The following is a 19,858-nucleotide window of genomic DNA, read 5'->3' on the forward strand; positions in this document are numbered from 1 at the left end:
CTGGTATATAAAAAGATAAATAAATAATTATCTTCGAGTTCATAGAAATGCATACTTAACTCATAATCATATTTTTCTTTTAAGGAAAAAAATATTTTTGAATTTATAAAAATATTAAAAATGAGTTATATATATGGTGGGTTCAAATATTATAAACTTATATGTTTAAAAATAATAATTAAAATGACATCAGTTTTATTTACCCATTGGTTACAAATACAAAAGGCAGAGTGAGGTAGAACCGTAGAAGCCCCTGTCCTGAACGCAAGGGATAATAAAAAGAAATTAAAAGCAAAGAGGTAAACACATGGAAATCCAGTCTTCCATCGAGGTTTTTGTGGCCATTAATAGAAAATTTTGGAGGGGAGCGCTCAAATCACCAGCCCAAAGGGAGAAAAACACTGCGGAAGCACCAAGTGCCTCGCCACTTCTTCTTCCACCGCCCATATACCTCTTTCATTTCTCGCTTTTCATGGATGTTACTGCATTCTTTGTCTTTGCCTTTGGCTCTTCTTGATTCTCTCTAATACTATTTTCTCTGCATTTTCCCATCTTATCCAAATCTCAATTCCATTCTTCATCATCTTGAAGCGTTTTTCTTCACCTTGCCCTCGGTTGTTGAGGCCCACGTGGGCTTGCCCTCGCCAACTCTCAGCTTTGTGGTGCAATTCTTCCGAGGTCTCCCTCAACCCTTCTCTTCCTCTCCTGAAAGGAATCTGAAACTGTTGCATTTCCCTTACATTTCTTGCGTTTTTCCATGTGGGTTCTGAACGGTTCTTCTCTCTAGTTGGTGATTCTGGGCTTTCTGACATCTGATTCTGTTTCTTTTGCTTCTGGGGTCTTGGATTCCGGTTCATAGGTTGTGATTTTATGGATTTTTTGGTCTGATCTTTGCATCAAAGCACGAAGTAATTGCAATTGTGACTGGGTTTGCCCTTGTTTTTTGTTCTCGCAGATTGATTGAAACACAAGTTATTTGGGTGATATGCAGTCTCATCAGCTACATAACCCGCTGGAGGTTGTGCATTCTCTGGACCAAGAAATAGGCCCCAGTGATAATGCCAGTGACCCAAATGTTAAGCCATTCTCTTTGAGGTGATAGATCCTTGCAAACATTTATTTTCAACCTTTTATGATCATAGACTCTCTAAAAATATCCTCTGAGCTTTATTTTATTATCACATTGTATTCAATATGGTGCTTCATCACATGCACTATCCTTGGATGATACTGTATTGCATTTTGTTGCCTTTATTTACTTGAAAGTCCTTTTCGTTTTAGCTCATTTTGGTCCTTTCGTTCACGTAGTGGATATTGTTTCATCCTTAATCTTTAGCTGAGAGGAAATTTGGATTTTGGAATAATTTATGGTGGGTTTATATATAAGAGAAAGACTTCTACATTCTGCTTCTGATGCATTGTATTATTTATGCGGATGTTTACTCATGGCATCCATATTGGATTGAGTATTAAAAACAATACTTTAGTCGATATTCGGTTATCATTTTATGCAATTATTGGATTGATATCTCAATTAATTTCTTCAGTATGCAGGTTAATTCCTGAACTCTGTTTGTTGTACTTATTTATATCCCTTTCCTTTGTTCCCTTTCAATGTCAGATGCCCCTTCCTTAACAGCTTGCATTTGCAATGCTAGACGCCCCAATCTCATCTTGATTGTATTTCTTTTCAGTTTGGGTTTCTTTTTTCTCTTTTCACTAGCTGCTTGACCAGTTCTATCATGATTTTATGTGTGATATTGGGCTTTTTATAAATTATCCGGGTCAAAAATTCTGAAGAAGCAAAACCTAAGCTAGGATCTTTATCCAGAGAAGGAATTGTTTCTCACTTCTAAGTAACATGTTTCTATTGCAGGCAATATGTCCATGCCACTCGTGAAAGGGATATTTCTCTCAATTGGCCATTTCCAGAGAGATATCTAAAAACCTGTCTAAAGTATGGCATCATCAATGTGTTGCCACCCCTTGAATCCCATGATCCAACTAAGGATCAATCACTCAGAAATGATGTGGGTTTAAGTTGTTCTCAAGAAGAGAAAGCTACTGATGTTTCAGTCCAGAATAATGTGACAAGCATCAATAAGGATTTAAGCTGTTCTCAAGTAGAGGAAGGAAATGTTGTTTCCACCCAAAACACTGTTATGAATACCAGTGAGGATAAAATTAACAAAGCTAGTTGCAATTTATACTTCGATGAATCAGTTGCAGGAGTTTCCAGGGAAGTCTGCCAGTCTCTCTCTAACAGTAGGTTCAAGTGCGGAGAAGACAACCAACTTAGTCCTGATACTGTTCTTGAGCCCGTAGTTGTGGGAATTCAATCATCAACTACTGCACCAAGTTTGCATTCCCAAGATGGCCACAGCACTGAAGCACTGACTTCCCCTAAGATGTTCAGGCACAAACAAAGAAAGCGTAAGAGGAAACTTAAGAAACGATCAATGGTTGAAATCTGTGCTGTGGCAAAGCATCGCACTTTAGAGGACCTGGAGAAGAGTTACAGGTTGGGCTGTGATTCAGTGACACCCCAGGAGATTTTTGGTGAAGAAAACGTGCAAATGACTCATGTTGATCATGGTTGCAAACCGAAGCTAACTGAGGACTGCTCAGAGAAGAAGTATCAAAGCAATCATGATGCAGCTGCAGATGAAATGTTATCAAGCAAAAGAAAGCGAGAAGTAAAGTTCAAGTTCAGCAGATGCAAACCCAAGTCATGGGACAAAAAATTCAAGTTGTCTAAAGTGGCTGACATAAAGGTATGCTTCTTGTTTATTCAGTTTCTGGTAAAATTGTTTGTATTATTCACTATTTAAAAAAAAATATAGGCAAAATTACAGATAGAAAAGCAAGCATGCTATAAGATTGAACGCATAAGAACTTTCTGAAATAGAGCAAACTTTTCTAATATCTCAGTAGCCGATTCCTTTTATGGAAGATGTGATTAATATTCGGTATATCATTGTTAGATATATAGTTATTTTCTCCTGTTCTTGAACTTGAGTTGGTTTTCACTTATTTATTCCAACTGCATCACTTTGGGACAACTTAGTTTTCAGCATTTTTTATCCCATCTTCTAGATTTCTGGTTTGTGGTGTTCAAGTTGATTGAAATATCTAGTTCCTTTTTCTAATTTATTTTTAAATCTTTTTAAGGGAACAACATCCATTTCCTGTTTAAACCTGCCAATCATCCTTGTAATTTTCTTTGTCATTAACGGCTGTCTAGTTTGTAACCCTCAGAAGGATAATTACTTTATGTTTCTGTTCCTATGTTATTGGTTTTGATTGTTTTCCATATTCACAAGCTCATGGGTATAGATGCACAAATTTTCACCAAAGATGGAGGCTAAAATCATGACATTCATTCGTATCAACTTCAATATCTCATTATAGTGATTCTTTTCAGTAATGATTTTATGATTCTGTCTGTTGCTTTGTTATTGCTTTAATTGAGATATTAGTGATTCTTTTCAGTAATGATTTTAAGTTTCTGTTCCTTTGTTATTGCTTTGATTGTTTTGCATGTTCACAATTTAGTGAATATATGTGCACAAGTTTTTATATAAATGAAGACTAAAAGCACAACATTCATCTGTATCTGCTTAATATCTCATTATTTATTGTCCAAATTTTCCTTAAGTTCATGTACAAAGTGCTGCAAAACCAGAAACTTTAATCTGATTATTGTTAGAGGCTTAGTGGAACTGTTTGGAGTAGGGAACTTGCTTCTGCTTCACCATTCCTATTTGAAAGGCTACATAAACTCTTGAAGGGTGCTTTGGTGAAAGTTTCATAGTGAAAATATCCATCCCATTTTTTTCTTATGTACATCTATACTTAGCAAATCCCTGCCTACCTATAACATTTTTCATTATTTCATGTACTCACAAGGTGGAGTGCAAAAATAGCCCTACCTTCTTGCTCTTTCCTTATCCTTTTCCACGGTTATAATTCATTCTCTCCTACATATTGCACTGTGAACCCACGAAGAAGAATATAAATCTTGAACAATGTTTCCTTCTAAATGAAAAAATAAAATCTTGAACAAATTTGTTATTTTTCAGTGTTGCATCTTGCCCTCCCTTTCTGCTTCCCATGCTGCTAGCATCAGGTAACAGCTAAAACATAACCACAAATATTAATGGCTTCTTGCAGAGTTAGTACGCTCAAAAATTAATGAGCTGTTGGAGAAAAGATGACTAATGGTTTTTGACAGAGTGACAATTGTTGTTTATGTTTTTCCTGCTTATGGACACAATTGTTTTATATTTTTTGGGAATCTTATCATGACAGTTAAAAAAATGGGATATGACCTAATTTTTCAAGATCATTATTAGAGTAGTATGCAAGTTGAGGAGCAGTATCAATCTTGTTCCTGGATATTGCTTTTTCAGAATAGTAGAGAAATATAGATTTGGAGGAAGGAATGAACTGGTACATGCAGCTCTAAGTTAGTGCCAATGGCGTATGATTTTGCAAAAGGTACATACTTTTGATGGAAGAGATGAATGGTTAATGTCCTTTAAAAGATGAATTTTATCGGATCCTAGTAGAATCTCAACTCGCTACAAGGATAAAGCAAAGAAGATGTAAGGTTTACAGGGTTGTATCAAAAGGAGGTGTGGATGCATAAGAAAGGACAATACTATTAGATGTTCATAACAGGAAATAAAGAGAGAGGATAATCCTCGAGGATGAGGTCAACATTAGAAGATAAAATTCAGTTCCTTTTGAACATAAAATATAAGGAAAAAGGAATTTGAGAGAAAGAAATTGATTCTATATGGAATAGGAAAAAAAAAAAAAAGCAAACAATTGGGAAAGAGATATTTAGATAATAGTGAGAGAAAGGCCACTTTGTAATGAAACTAGGAGGTGGAATAGCATTCAAATGGTTATTGGTCATGACCTCAAAAAGCAGTAGTAGGAAAGAGTTATATAGACACTAAGAGGTCTGAGTACGATAACCTATATTAAATTTGAAGTGTACGATGACTTCTATGGTGGACTAGGTACAAGGGATGGTAAGAAAGATTTCCAGAAACTCGACAGTGCCAGGAAAAGAAGATATAGCATTTATTAAATGCATCAGCAGTGGATACCAAGACATTTGCTGAATGACCAGGAAATTAAAAGATCTGGATGATTTAGTTTAAAGAATTGTTGAAACAAAAGCCCATCATTATCTCATCATATATTTGGGATAATGATCTGAAGTTTAGCAGCTTTTGGATAGATGAAGTTGGGGCACTCTCAAGAATGAATAGTTTTGCAGCATGAGGATGGGAAAGTGTCAAGAGTGAAAGCCTTTGTAATTTGAGATTTTTTAATGCATTCTTGACTAGATTGTTTGTGAAAATCACAAGTACATATAAAAGCAATTGAATTGGGGAAAGGCATTCCAATGCTTATGTGGATAGAATAATTACATGCATACCAGTTCCTAAGTTCCATTTCTGTGAGCTTTTGCAGTTTAGCTCCATGTGCTTGCAGAGAAAATTTAGGGAATAAGAAAGAAAATTGATTAGACTTAAAAGTTCTCATTATTTAGGGGCCAATAAAACCAAAAACTCTTCAGCAAAGCTAAAGACAATGATTTGGCTAGTTAAAATTGACTTCTATCATTTTCATGAAAGAAAGACAACATAAACACATTAGTTGAAATTTTTATTTATTCTCTTCTCCATTTTCTCATAAACAAATGGGGGGTTGAGGAAGACCTAGAGTTATCAATGAGGTTGCATTGAGATGCACAAAATCGTTGGGGTTTATACGGCTCATGGAATCTTGTTTCAGAAGCTATAAATCCTTGTAGTTATTCAAAATAGTATCTCAATTTCCAGTATCATAGATCATGGAATCATCAGTAATAACCCTACCTAAATGACTTTCATAACTGTCCAATATTTGATATTTCTTATTTTGCCTGAAAAATTAGTTGGCTCATCATAGAGATGCAGTAATCACTTCTTTACATTTTTGTATGAATTACAATGAAAGAAGAGAAAATCCAATTATCTGATGGATATATAAACTTCGAAAACAGCAGCTTCCAAAGAAGTGTTTGATGTCTGCAATCGTGTTTTAATGGACCACTTCCAAGCAGACTAGGAAAACTCACACTCCCAGACTATACTGACATATTCAATCCAATTTTTATCTGTGTTCATAAGAAAACTTAGATGGAATTTTCAGACCTCTGTAAATTAACTCTGCTTTTCCATTTGTATTCAATTCATAATAGAATTATCAGATGAATTCCTGTCTCACATTCTTGGGTTTAAGGATCATATGGTTTGGGCTACTCCAAGCCTTAGAAAACTGTCAAAATATTTGGGTGAGGGAATGCTATTCAAGAATTTCTTCAAAGCATGAGTGTTTAAGGGGGAAAATGGAAATGCAGAAGCATACATCATACATTGTTTCAAGTCCATCACAACAAACATGATTACTCTGAGGTTCCATTCTTTCTGATTGTCCTTATCAGCACACTAGCTTCCCATTTGGCTGCTGATAAAACCAAGGAAAAAGAAAGGAAAAAGTGAATTTGGAACTATGTTCTATGTCATCTTGTTTCTGAAAAGAATCAAATACTCAGCTCCAAGTCAACCAGATAGTTGTACTTGTATCGAGCTCAGTTAAATAGAGGTCCTAGTTTTTTCATGTTCCAAGCCGTGGAATAAAAGATATAAATCTTAATTTTTTTATTCCTACATTCCCTCCTTGGTGCATCCAAGATGCAACCATCATCCTCCCCACTATTTTTGGTTTGGAGAAAGAAAGTGTAGAAAAGGAAAGAAAATTACATGATTTATTTCCTTTTTCATGTTGGAAGAAAGTGTAGAAAAGGAAAGAAAATTACATGATTTATTTCCTTTTTCATGTTGGCTAAGTAAGGACAGAAGAGAAAATGGAAGGAAAAAAAAAGTCTGTGCTTGTGTTGAGGCACTGATGAAAACATAGTGCATTTGATGCTCCCATTTGCAGCAGCACCAATATTGCAGTTGTGACAATGGGATCTTAGGAGTTGTTGCAATGTGCTAGCTGCGTTGTAGCTAGGGGTGCAGTGTGGGGTTAGTTGTGGTGCCATTTCTGGATGCTGCAATGGTGATGCCTAGGAGGTGGAGGGACACTAGTGGTGATGGTCATCCCAAGATTCTGTAGGTGCCAATATTTGTTTAAGATGGATTTCTTAACAGGTTTTTGTTGATTTTCATCCAAATCTTACCTGTTTAGTGTCAAACAGAATAAGGATGTTTTGCAAAAATGTCATGTAAATGTGCCTCATAGGATTCCCACAATGAGTTGATCTGTGAGCCAGCCCAGGTGGACAGTGCCAGTTGCAATGTGTTGGCTGGAGTAGCATTAGTGGTGATGAGGGTGATTCATAACTTCATAAATGCAGAGGCCTAAGTTATGAACTTTCGCTTTCATACTGTACCACGCTTCTTTCTTGATTACTTTCTGTCAAAAACCAAATGTAGGAATATGCTTTAGCATTTTTGTTCTTTATCCTAGCTATCATGCATTGCTTTCTAAAATTAAGTGAAAGTTTTACCAGTTATGATATGGATCTTCTCTCCACCAAGCCTTTCTTTTGTTCTTTATTAAGCACATCCAAGAAAGAAAATTAAACCCTTTTTGAGAGAGCTTTTTAAATGCTAAAAGCAGCGTCGACTTCAAATGCAACTTTTAAGAGTGTTAGAACAAAGGTCTCAATCGTAGGCCCCACATTTCCTAACATAATTTATCCACCTCTAGAAGCAAGGAGACTCATGCTTTTCCATAAATGCAATACAAGAAATAGATTTTTATTTAATTAAAATCTTTAAAAATATCAAAATTATCCATATTTTTAATAGCAGCATTCTTAAAGTACAATTCCTGAACATAAAATTCAATCACATAGCTAACACAACTATGTCAATTTCCACTTCCACTCTAAATGCAAAAGTCAAATGCTATCCCAAATAGGCTTTTAGTGGTAGACACCTTCAGCAGTGAATAAATAAACTCCTGGTACCTGCGCATCAAACCTTGCTTTTTAAGCGAAGTTACTGTTCTGGAATAGTTATTTGTGTTGTTTTTTGTTTTAGAAAATTCATTTCATGATTATGAATTTCTGTTTGATGAATCTTTGCATGTATCAATGAGCTGGGGTGATTTGAAATTGCTAGGAATTGCTTGTGAAAGAGTTTTGAACACTTCTTAAAGAATTCAGACTAACCAGATCGTCTGATTAAACCAGACTCAGTCTAAACCACCTGTTTTTCATAGATAATGACATTGTTTATACACACTTTCAGCTTGCCGAATTGTTTCTTAACCGACTAACAAATTAGAAAAATGAAAAAAAATAAAAAATAAACTAACTACTTACTCTTTCAGATTTCTTTTAACTGGTTTCTACTTTGATGCGTTCCCAATGTTTAAGGTTTTCGTTTTCTTTGGTCTGGGATTCTTTTGAATTTTCACATAATGATATTGGCACTAGCTTAATGTTATTGAATTTTTATATGGATTGTTTTAGTTTTTTTTTTTTTTTTTTCAAAATACACTCAAAGCCTTGCCACATTTGATCATATCTTTCAAGACTACAATTCTGAATTGTTATTTTGGTGGAAGAATATCATTTTAAATTCAAAGTCATAAAAATATCTCGGCAGGCTTGGTGAAAATAAATATCAATACTGTGTGTAAGCTTGATTACTCTTTTTGTCTTCTAAATCTTTTTCATACTTGCTTTCAATATAAACCTATTCCTTTCTGATCAAAAAAACATAAACCTATCTCTTCCAAAAATAAAACATGATGGGATACTTCTTGTTTTGTTTCTTAGAAGACTATAAAGAAAGATGCACTTTTTTTAAAAGAAAATTTTCCTCTTTTTTTTGTTCATAAAACTAGCTAGAAAATGTTTTGTATGATGTCAGCTATACATTTGTTACAGTCTAGATAGTACGATTTCATCCAGCTTTAGAGTGAATTTTGAAATGCTTGGATCCTTGTGTACATGTAACATGCTCTATCATCTCCTGACTTAAATTTACTCTTGTTGTTTTGTTCATGTTCTTTTGCTTTTACTGTAGTTATTTCATCATCATCATTTCTGTCATTTTATGTGACAGCAGAAAGACAGAGGCCATTTTCCAATGTTCATGTTGCATTGTGAGATTTTTACTTTGAAAATAGGAATTACAATGATAAACTAGGAACTGCATTATTGTATTGCTGTCATCTATTCAAGTTCATCCTTAGGTTGTCGTTCAACTGGATAATACATGAAGTTCAAATCAACACCTCTATCACCTAGCCTATGCCATGTATGTTTTAAGTATCATCAAGATGATGTAAAATATCCCGAAAAATATTTGTAGAGGCAAAAATGCGCCATAAAAAATCTTTTTAAAGAACGGAGAAAAAAAAATTTATTATCTAATAAATTTGAAGGCCTTCACAATGTCAGCAGAACTTTTGAATTAGAGATGAGATAAATTATAAATATCAAGATTGATGAAGCCAAAAGAACCCGAAGCATACTGAAGATTCAACATGAAACTCATTTAAAGGTTTATCATATGATATTTTACTACATAGGTGTGGTAGAAGAATGTGGTTATGTTATATGAACATGGGTATCAATACCTTTAGTAAACTTATAAATTGAAAGTGAACTGAAAATTGAAAACTAAAAATAGTAACAAAGCAAAGCAAATAAAAAACAGTGGAAGCTGATGGATACATAGGATAGATCTTGTTTATATCCTTCTTAATTTTTGTATGAAAAAATAATGGAATTTTTATTGTAGGAAAATGTTTTTTCCTGGATTCATAAGACTTCATCAACTATAGTTAGTTACAAAAACTAAATCGGCTTAAATCTTCAAATGTTCATATGTCAAATAATCTTTAGTTGGACAATTTAAAGAAACTAACTTGTCATTTAGTACATGGACTAGTGTGGATTAAAATTTAAGGGACAAAGTTGTTAAGAGCATTGACAGTTTAAGCTTTAGGAAAATTCGTAATTCAACGAAGTATCAGGTAATTAATTAAACTGGAAGTCTGGCTAACATGATCACAAATTTGTGTTCAACAAAATTGATGCCTTTATCCGAGATAGATTTTTTCTTTTTGCTAGATCTTCTTTTAAGAACCTACTGTAAAATTGTTTATCCCCTCTTAAGGCAAGCATTAGAGTTTACAATGTATGTCTCCATTACTACATATATTGCCTTTCTTTTGATGCAAATGAGGTTGTTATTATATTGATCAGTATCCTATTAGCTTTAATATTCTATCAATGCAGCAGCCAAACACATGGAATAGTATATGTCCTTTGACCTTCTCATCAGAAAACGAATTAGTAATGAAGGTAGGTAAAACTTTTTTATGACATTTGACATCACCATCATTTGAGTAAGTCCTCCTCGGGTTTAAGAGGACATTTGATGCACACCCCAACAATCCATCCTTGATACCAATGCTTGAATTGAAATTTGACCAACTCATCTGAAAGTCAATTGGAGTCCAATGAAGATTAGCCAAACCTTTTATGGCATTCAATATCACAATCATTTGTGTGACCTCTCGTGCAGCTTATGAGTTGCATTGTTGCACCCTAACAAGATTTATTTAATATATATTATCAGACATTAATGGTATATTTCCACCTACGGTGAACATCATATTACTACCTAACATCATTATTTATTAGGAAAATTTATACTATGGAAAAGGTACAACAAATTCTAATATAGTCATACTCAAAAAGGCTACCCTTCTAGCCTTTATAACGGACAGTTGAAACTTGCAGCTCAGATCATTGAAAAGCTCAAAGCTGAACATGGTTGAAGCTATCTTCATACATGGTTTGATTTGGATCATTCTTAATCTAACAAAATAATTGTTCTTGTACGACAGGATCCAGGAAGCTCAGCAGCCAAATCTACAGCGAACTAATTCTATGTCAAACCTAATTTTCAAAGATGCAGCTCAAGCTGAAAGAATATAGGAAGTCCATGAAGAATGGGGCATGCACCTTGTGGCCAAAGGATTAACAAATAAATTTAAGAAGTTGAAAGAAGCATGGAGATTACAGAAGCAGCTGTGAGAGGAAAGAGATGCATAATTCATCTATGGTTTTGTGTTTGGATTCTGGGAATTAGACTTTAGTTTCAGATGGTGCCATAACTAGTATTTAACACCTTTTTCTAAGATCAACATATTTGTAGGATGATTAAAGCAGCAGCAATGTTTAGGTCAATGCAGGATGAATAGAGAATATGGAGTTTAGTCTCTCAGTTGGATGTTTTGAGTACAATATTCCTATGTAGGATGCCCTGGATGTCTGCCAATACTCTTTCTACGGATTTGTTTGACAACATTTTCAAAAACAATCTTAAAAAATATGTTTTCACAACAAATTCTGGAAAAATAAAAATGTTGAGTAAAAAAAGAGTTTTCATATGTTCAGTTTTTCATAAGAAGTTTATGATATAAAATGAGAAATGTTATATTATGAAGTGTAGAACCAATTATCTTCGGACATGTGGAATTACGAAAAATGGATGCATTAGTAGGCCAAAAAAGAAAAGGAAAATAATTAAAAAAAATGATGGAGCTAAAATATAAGTATAAATATAAAGTATATACTATTAATGAAAATATAGTCAAAATATCAAAAAAAAAAATATATATGTATTTTATAAAATATGAGTAAGGTTATTTGGGTTAAAAGAAAAAAAATGAAAGAGGACAAATAAAATTCCTCTTAAGGTAAAAGAGGCATGCATGAATAAATTGAGGAAAATTTGAAGGTATCAATTCCGAATTTTTAATCCCACCCTTCATGGCTATGATTAAATCTAGACCATTAAATAAATATTAAAAAATAACATTTTAGTAAGGAAAAATTACAAAATAAAAAAAAGGAATTAAAAAGTAAAACTGATTGTATAAGATTTTTTCGTCATTGGCAAGTTGTCATTTTTCTCGACATATTACTCTCTTTTTTTCAAGAAGATTTCATTTTTCTTAGTCACCTTATCTCCATTTCCAACAATGACATCCCATTTTTCAATGAGATTTTTCCATCACCATCAAACCTTCAGTTGCGCATATTTTATTTTTGACAACTCTCTTTTGAAGGGAAGTGGACGGTTCCTATATATACCTATGTTAACGTTATTGTGATTTTGGTTTGAGTTTGAAATCCTACAAAATGTACACATATTTAACCAAAGCATGTACTTAGCATAATCAACATAATGAGTTGGTGTTGGAAAGTGCTTCAAATTCTATTTTGAGTCAATTGAAAAGTTATTGATAATTTTCTAATTAAAAATATTCATATAAAGGAGTTTCTTATCATGATAAAGGAAATATACTATCGTAAAGTCTTCTTTTAGAAATAAATATCCTTGACAATTATACAATAGTTTCCTATATGAAATCTTCATCTGTAATTAGAAAAATGTATAGAAAGAGATTTTGACTTAGAGAGTTAGTCTCTTTTGGGGTGTAATTGAGACTTTGGGATTTGAGAGCTCTAAAGTAGTTATTTCAACAATAGTAGAAATCCTTCTTTATCTTCACTCATGGATGTAATCTTTAAGTCAAACCACATAAATTGTCGTGTGCATTGTATGTTTTTTGTTTTCATTATCTTATTTTCTTCTCTCTATTATTTTTTTTCTTGTGATTTTTCACAACAAATTTGTATTAAAGCATAGGTTATTAGACCTGGAATAGCGGCAAAGTTTGAGGTAAAGCAGTTTGATAGAAGAAAGGATTTCAATATATAGTGCATTAAAATGTGTGCCTTATTAATTCAACAAGAGTTGTCTAAAGCATTGAAATGTAAAAAGGCTCCACCAACAATAATGTTTGATGAAAAGAAGGATAAACTTATAGAGAAAGCGCGTAGTAATATTTTATTATGCTTGGGTAATGAAGTACTTAAGGTTGTGAAAGAGGATACGACTATCAAGTTGTGATTGAAGTTAAAAAGTCTATATATGATAAAGTCTCTTAAAAATCATCTATATTTGAAAGAAGTGATTGTTTACTCTTTAGATAAAAGAATGTACATTCATTAAAAACCACATTAATGAGTTTAATAAAACTATCATGGATTTAAGAGATATTGATGTTACAATTTATGATGAAGACCGAGTCATAATTTTGATGGGTTCATTATTGAATTCTTATAATCACCTTATGGATATTATGATGCATGGTAGAGATACTCACCCTGAACTCAAATGAGTCAAAGAAGATCAAACATATTAATGTCAAAATACATTTTATTAGGAATGTGATTGCATATAATACTATTGTAGTGAAAAAAAATCCCTACAATGGATAATCTCGCAAATATGATGACTAAACTCCTTCCTATAGTTAAGGTCAGACATTGCTTGAACTTAATTGGTGTTGATAGTATTTGAAGGTCCCTTAAGGGGTATGGAAACAAAGTAACATGAAAGATTTTTTAGTTTACTTGAATCTTAGGAATTTATGTCTAGGTGGAGATTGCTAGAAAGTGTTTCAAATTATATTTTGAGTTAATTGGAAAGTCATAAATATTTTACTAATAGAATATATTTATGTCTAGGTGGAGAGTGAATATCTTTTTGGGTGTAATTGGGACATTAGCATTTGGGAGCACTAAGGTTGTAATCTCTTTTAATAATAATGGAAGTTCTTCTTTATCTTTACCTGTGGATGTAGACTTTAATTAAACCACATAAATCGACATGTGCATTGTGCGTTTTCTATTTTCGTTCTCTTATTTTCTTTTCATATTATTGTTCTTTCTCGTGGTTTTTCACAATAGTTGGTCCCTCTAATATTGAACAATTAGTCCCTCAATTAAACTTTAAATTTCATCTTTGACAAACCCAATAAGATAGATAGACCCCTTTAAAATCGACCAAGTATTTATAAAAAATTATGAGTTCAAGTAAGAACAATTTTAAATGACATAAGGATTAAAAAATCCTAGCTTCTCCAAGATTAGCGAAAGTTATACTAGATCCTAAGAACATTATTTTAGGTGACTATAAGTAGGTGATGTCTCATTTCACTTGAGTATCAAATTTTGTAAACTTTCTTATCATAATACCACTTTTTAAAGCTCCATTACTAATTATAGGTAGAAGTTTAAGAAAACCTAAGTGGATATAATTCATTTTTAATGATCATCTTTCACTTGTTTTGTGGTGCTTAACCATTTAAGATAATGTTTTTTTATATAGACTTCACTTAAAGTTGTTTTCAAAAGCTAAGGGCATGTTTGGTCATGTTTTTTTTAAACTCATTTTTGAAAAATATTATTTATTCCTTAAGTTAAAAAGAATTTTTAAAAACAAATTTTAAAAAAACACGGACTAGTGTTTTTTTTTTTAAAACGGGTGAAACCTATTCCTATTTGTTTTTTAAAAATTGTTCTCTATTTCACTTTATTTTTAAAAATTGTTTCTAGAAAACAAGTATCATAAATTTTTAAAAACAATTTTTTAAAAAAAAAAATAGAAAACCATTTTTAAATTATACGATCAAACATGCCCTAAATTTATAATTTTGAATCGGATAAATAGGACTTGAGCAAAAATAATATATTTGAAAAAAAAATCCTTAAATCAGATTTTTTTATCAAAATAATTTCCAAATTAATGTATCTTGGCCATATAAACATCCAAGTGGCCTCAGATTTTTTTTACACACACAACCATAGTTAATAATTATAATTATAATTTTTTTTAAATATAAAACCCTAATTGGTAAGTACGGATTTGATCAATATAAGAAAAATTCAAAATCATAGTTATCAAATATGGTTTTATGATCTTCGTATGGATGAGAAACATTCATTTAAATATCAGATTATTTTGGGAGGGGATGTATTTAGTGAAATTGTTTTTTTTCTTCAAATAAACTATTTTTGCTCAAAACTTGATAAATTTTATGTTATAAAATTTTTATTAAATATGAGATCATTTATTACAAGTAAACATATAATTTAGAAGCGAAGTAACATTTTTTTTTAAATTTTAATATAAAACTTTTTAAATAAAATTACTTAAAAATTAACAAAATTTTATTTTATTTAAAAATTACTTAAATTTTTTTTTTCTATACTAGGTGAAAGAACACATTTTATTTTCTTTAGTTATTTATTATTATTATTGTTTAATAAAAGTGAAAGAGAATTGTTGAATTTAATTTAAAATTAATTTATTAAAAGGATGAAATAACTGATATTTCTGAATTTAATTTTTTTTTGTTTTTATTTAAAGTATTTATTTTTTACATAAATATCTTTGATTATTTTAAGTATTTATATATAGGTTTTAAAAGAAATAATTATTTTTATAAAAAAAAAAAAAGGATAATTTTACCGAAATGTGATAAAAAGGATAGAGTTTAGATTTCTAAAATTGAGTTTACAATCGGAAGTTTAATCGAATAACCCATTAATCTACAGGTTATTTTTACCGTTTAACACAGGCGCAGTAGATTACGCTCATGTTTAGAGAAAAGGGGCATTTTCCTTTCCTTTTTCCTTAGCCACCAAACGGCTGCTCAGCCCTCTGCCTTCAGGCCCCCTCTCAATCTCCACAGCCATCTGCTCTGTGCCTCCCCCACTCTGATTCTGGTAATCCCTTATTTCTTATCCTCCAGTTCTCCTCCCCCTTCTTCTTCTTCTTCTTCTTCTTCTTCTTCTTCTTTTCTTCTGCTTTCAGGATTTATTTTTCTAAGAAGCATGTAGTCTATGGTTTAAATTTTCAAAAGAATTTGTGTAGTTAATTAAGCTTGTTCATTTCAAAGTTCTGTTGGGGTCAGCACCAAAAAGTGGTGAAAGTTCCCACTCCATATTAGATGAGAAATGGAGGACTTTTATTGGGATTTATGTGTTTCTTTCTAATTATGAAATCGGACATTAGGGAACTTTTGGAATCAGAAAGTTGGCTGTGGTTCTTTACAGATATCATAACTTCATATACATTTGGTCCAAAAAAAAAAAAAATTACTAAAAAAGGATAAGCAAGTACATGTCTTGGCTACAAATGAAAAACCTCAAGAAAGTTGGTTACTCAACCATTGTGTGATGTGTTTTAATCAAGAAATTAGGCCAGGAGAGCATACAAATTGAATTTGAGAATGGACCATTGAGATGGGATTGTCGGTAAGATTTTGGTCTTTTGATAGATGTTGCTATGAATTGGTGTGTTTGGAAATGTAGGGTTCTATTTGCTGAGTTAGATAGCAAGGTTGCTTTCCCATGTTGGTCAATCTGCAAATCTTGAAAATTTTGTTTTCTCATAACACTTGATGCAAGTGAATGCATTATGAATATTGCATCTTTGTGGCAACAGTTCTATGATATATCGTGAATGAAGGGAAAAACACTTATTCAATCTTTCAAACAGAGATGATTATAGTCAAGAAAGCCTATAGTGTAGAATGAAGGAGTAGTTTTGGCTGCCCTTTGGGTATATTATCAGAAGCTCCATGCCCTTGAAGCCTGGCTCAAGTGGTAAAAGGGTTGGGGAGGGTTTATGGGAGGTTCAAGTCCCAATGGGGACTAAAATTTACTCCGAAGCTCCATGTGTCTTTTACTAGATGCCAGGGTTAGCCCGCCATATGTTCACCTTGCTGAGTTTTGTCAAACTCAGCAGGTCATAAAACAAGGCAAGCTGGTTTTAACATTGAGTTTTTGAAAATCAAGCGAAGGAGTGGCTCTCACTTCAGAGCCATAGGAGATAGAGTCTATGATGCAAGAGGCTATAAGCACAGGTTGTGCCTCAGCTGCATGAGTAATTTGCCTCCACTTTTGAAAATTACTTCAATGGTGGATATTTTTATCTCCTTAGGAGAATCATAATTATTAATCAGTAGTATTATCATTTTCTTCTGAGCCAAAACTTCTGCCTCAACAGACCCAACACCCCTCACTGCCACCCATCGGGTGCTACATATCCTACTAAGATTTGTAGTTTTTTTCCAGCTCTAAAACAGTTCTAAAATCAAGTTTTTTGGGTTTCTGCAGAATTCTTTTCTTCAGCGAAAAGAATTATTAAACTTGAACACTGCATCACTAAACATGGCATTCTTTTTTGTGTTGCAACCCTAAAATTCTTGATCTGGCCAGTTGAACAAAAACGAGTCACTGCCTGTATTTATTTATATTTTCTATTATTGCTATGAAAGCTGAGAATCTAAAATAGTCTTTTCAATCGATTAACTATTTGCAACTCTTTCATCTGTTCGTGCTGTTATGTCTTGAAGAGTCATGTTTCATCATGGTAATTCTGTTGGGCATAGGCTGATGTAGGTATCCATTTTCCATTTTACTTTCAAGAGGTCTGTTGTTAAATCAGTTCTAGGATAATATGCAAGCATGGTATCGTGATATGCATTTTTATCAAGTGGCCCAATCTTCTCTCTCAATGTGGTACCTTTACTGTTGCCCTGCATTTTGGATTTTATGAATTTGAAGGAAGTTTTTAGATTTGAGGCCCTGAACACCCACTTTTTATTGTTCTTCCTGACTAGATTTAGCGAATTCTGGTTTTATTTCATTCATATATTTCAACTTCCCAAGTGAGCTGGTACTTCCACTTGTTCACATACTGTTTGATTATATTTCCAGCCTAAAACAATAGTCAATGTTTCTCTCCTGAAATCCCTGTGCATCTAACATGAACTCCATTTTCTGTAGATATAGCACAGCATGCCTGTGCAATTATTGGTTCTAACGGGTATGAGTAGCAGTCGTGCCTGTCAGTGAGTCCTGCTTCAACTTGCTCGTCAGCAATTCCAAAGGACCAATTTTATGTTATTGTCTAATGGTGAAGAGTGGGAATTTTACATACCGTATTCCATTTTTCATACGTAAATCATCTGCTAACTTGGCATTGGTTCCTAGCTTGTAATTGCTATTGGAAACTGAAAAATGGCATTATCGCTGCCTGTCTCATCCCAGAAAGATAAGCACACCATTTTCCTGAACTCCAACTTCCTCCCTTTAAACCCTCAGTGGATACCCTATACCATTAATAGAAATGATAGCAAAAACAGAAAACCTAAAAACCTCTCTATCTCAGTTTCTTGCTCATCTTTGAAAATTGTTCGTAGTCCATCACTAGACAAGAACATTGTGAAGCAAAACAAACTTCGTTTCATTCAAAAGCTCAAAACATTACTTCTTTCTAAACCAAAACACTACATGCCAATTCACATTCTTTCCAAATGTCGTTCATACCTATCCCTCTCAAAGCCTCGGTCTCTGCTCTCAATGATCTATCGTTATCCTTCCATTTTTGAACTCTTCAGGATCCCAACACCACCGACGCCATTCAATGCAACAAAATCATGCACACAGCTTTGTGTCCGTCTAACCCCAGCTGCAGCATCCCTTGCTGCTCAAGAATGCAATCTTAAATCGGCCATGTCCATCACCTTGGCCACCAAACTCCAGAAACTTCTCATGCTCTCCTCTCACCGCCGGCTCCTCTTAACAAAGCTGGTTCACCTTGCCCCGGATCTTGGCCTCCCCCCTAATTTTAGATCACGCCTATGCAATGACCACCCGGATAAATTCAAGACTGTTGACACTTCTTATGGCCGAGCCCTAGAGCTTGTCTCGTGGGACCCCCACTTGGCCAATCCTTTGCCCTCTCCTGAAGTTCAGTCACTTGGGTTGATAGTGGACAGGCCCTTAAAATTCAAGCATTTGAGACTCCGAAAGGGGTTGAATTTAAAGAGACGTCATCGGGATTTTTTGATCAAGCTCCAAGAATTGCCAGATGTGTGCCCTTACAAAACTTCAGTAGGGGAGTTCCCAAAGGAGTCCATTGAAGCAGAGAAGAGGGCTTGTGGTGTGGTAAGGGAAGTGTTGGGGATGATGGTGGAGAAGAGGACTCTGGTAGACCACTTGACACATTTCCGGAAGGATTTCGGGCTGCCCAACAAGTTGAGGGGAATGCTGGTGAGACATCCAGAGCTGTTCTATGTAAGTCTAAAGGGAGAAAGGGACTCCGTGTTCTTGGTGGAGGGCTATGATGATAAGGGAACCCTTCTAGAGAAGGATGAAACCTCAGTGATAAAAGAGCAGTTGATGGGGTTGGTCAGGGAAGGGAAGAAGATGAGGCGAGAGAGAAGAAACCAAAGCATCAACAATGAGGTTGGTGGCTATGATGATACCATTGATGATCATATTGATGACGGCACCAAGGATGGTTTTGACAGTCTGTTGGATTTTGAAGATATTGACGGTGATTATGAAGATTTTGGCAGTGATAATGAGGAGGAGGATGATGAATATGATCTCAGCAGGGTGGGTGTAAACTTTTGGACTGCAGATGCTCATGTTGTTAATGATGAGGAAAAGGGACCTTCTGAACCTTGGTGATGATGCTGTACATGAACAATGTAAATATCTTCCCAAAAGAATTAGGCCCTTTTTGTATACCTTTCTTGAAGAACTTTTCTGTTATTTAGAATACAAAACAGTTGAAAATAGTTTTTGAGAATTTGTTCTCAAAATTGGTTGTTTTTTAGAACAATTTTTAGGTGTTTTTTTTTTAATTGAAGATATGAAAAATACTTTGAAACTTTCACGTAGTGTGCAAGTGCATACAGAAGATTTTGATTTGAGTTTTCAAACAGAATTTACTCTCTAAAATAATTAAGAATTGTTTTTTGAAAACATTTATGATGATTGAGATGTATATTTTTATGCTCTTTCAACAAACCATGTAAGAATGCAGTAAAGTTCCTTATCAATGAAATAAAAAAAAATTGCCCAAATTATGAAGAGTAGAGTTTGAAA

At 33.5% G+C, this 19,858-nt stretch overlaps 2 protein-coding genes across 5 annotated transcripts; both read left to right on the forward strand.

The window, feature by feature from the left end:
- The first annotated feature begins 306 nt into the window (after nucleotides 1-306).
- Nucleotides 307-11,327, forward strand: LOC100853361 (uncharacterized). Of its 3 annotated transcripts, XM_010652107.3 has the most exons (5): nucleotides 308-678; nucleotides 788-859; nucleotides 956-1,095; nucleotides 1,877-2,774; nucleotides 10,942-11,327. In XM_010652107.3, exons 3-5 carry the CDS (start codon nucleotides 986-988, stop codon nucleotides 10,978-10,980), a joined length of 1,047 nt encoding a protein of 348 aa, XP_010650409.1. In that variant the 5' UTR covers nucleotides 308-678; nucleotides 788-859; nucleotides 956-985; the 3' UTR covers nucleotides 10,981-11,327. The 3 variants fall into 3 exon arrangements, with proteins under 3 accessions (XP_010650410.1, XP_010650409.1, XP_003632057.1); XM_010652108.3 differs by lacking the exon at nucleotides 788-859 and having other exon boundaries at nucleotides 307-678; XM_003632009.4 differs by having other exon boundaries at nucleotides 308-859.
- A 4,221-nt stretch (nucleotides 11,328-15,548) lies between these two features.
- On the forward strand, nucleotides 15,549-19,572 carry LOC100266927 (protein WHAT'S THIS FACTOR 1, chloroplastic). Of its 2 annotated transcripts, none has more exons than XM_002265702.4 (2): nucleotides 15,549-15,679; nucleotides 17,747-19,572. In XM_002265702.4, exon 2 carries the CDS (start codon nucleotides 17,981-17,983, stop codon nucleotides 19,436-19,438), a length of 1,458 nt encoding a protein of 485 aa, XP_002265738.1. In that variant the 5' UTR covers nucleotides 15,549-15,679; nucleotides 17,747-17,980; the 3' UTR covers nucleotides 19,439-19,572. The 2 variants fall into 2 exon arrangements, with proteins under 2 accessions (XP_002265738.1, XP_059593006.1); XM_059737023.1 differs by having other exon boundaries at nucleotides 15,586-15,679; nucleotides 17,581-19,572.
- Nucleotides 19,573-19,858: the final 286 nt, after the last annotated feature.

The sequence above is a fragment of the Vitis vinifera genome, chromosome 5 (assembly GCF_030704535.1).
Source record: "Vitis vinifera cultivar Pinot Noir 40024 chromosome 5, ASM3070453v1".
NCBI lineage: Eukaryota > Viridiplantae > Streptophyta > Magnoliopsida > Vitales > Vitaceae > Vitis > Vitis vinifera.

Coding starts and splice junctions, on each gene's coding strand:
- LOC100266927 (XM_002265702.4), top strand. CDS start 17,981: ATGGCATTATCGCTGCCTGTCTCATCCCAGAAAGATAAGCACACCATT.
- LOC100853361 (XM_010652108.3), top strand. CDS start 986: ATGCAGTCTCATCAGCTACATAACCCGCTGGAGGTTGTGCATTCTCTG. Junction 1,096..1,876: donor GTTAAGCCATTCTCTTTGAG/GTGATAGATCCT, acceptor TTTCTATTGCAG/GCAATATGTCCATGCCACTC. Junction 2,775..10,941: donor CTAAAGTGGCTGACATAAAG/GTATGCTTCTTG, acceptor CTTGTACGACAG/GATCCAGGAAGCTCAGCAGC.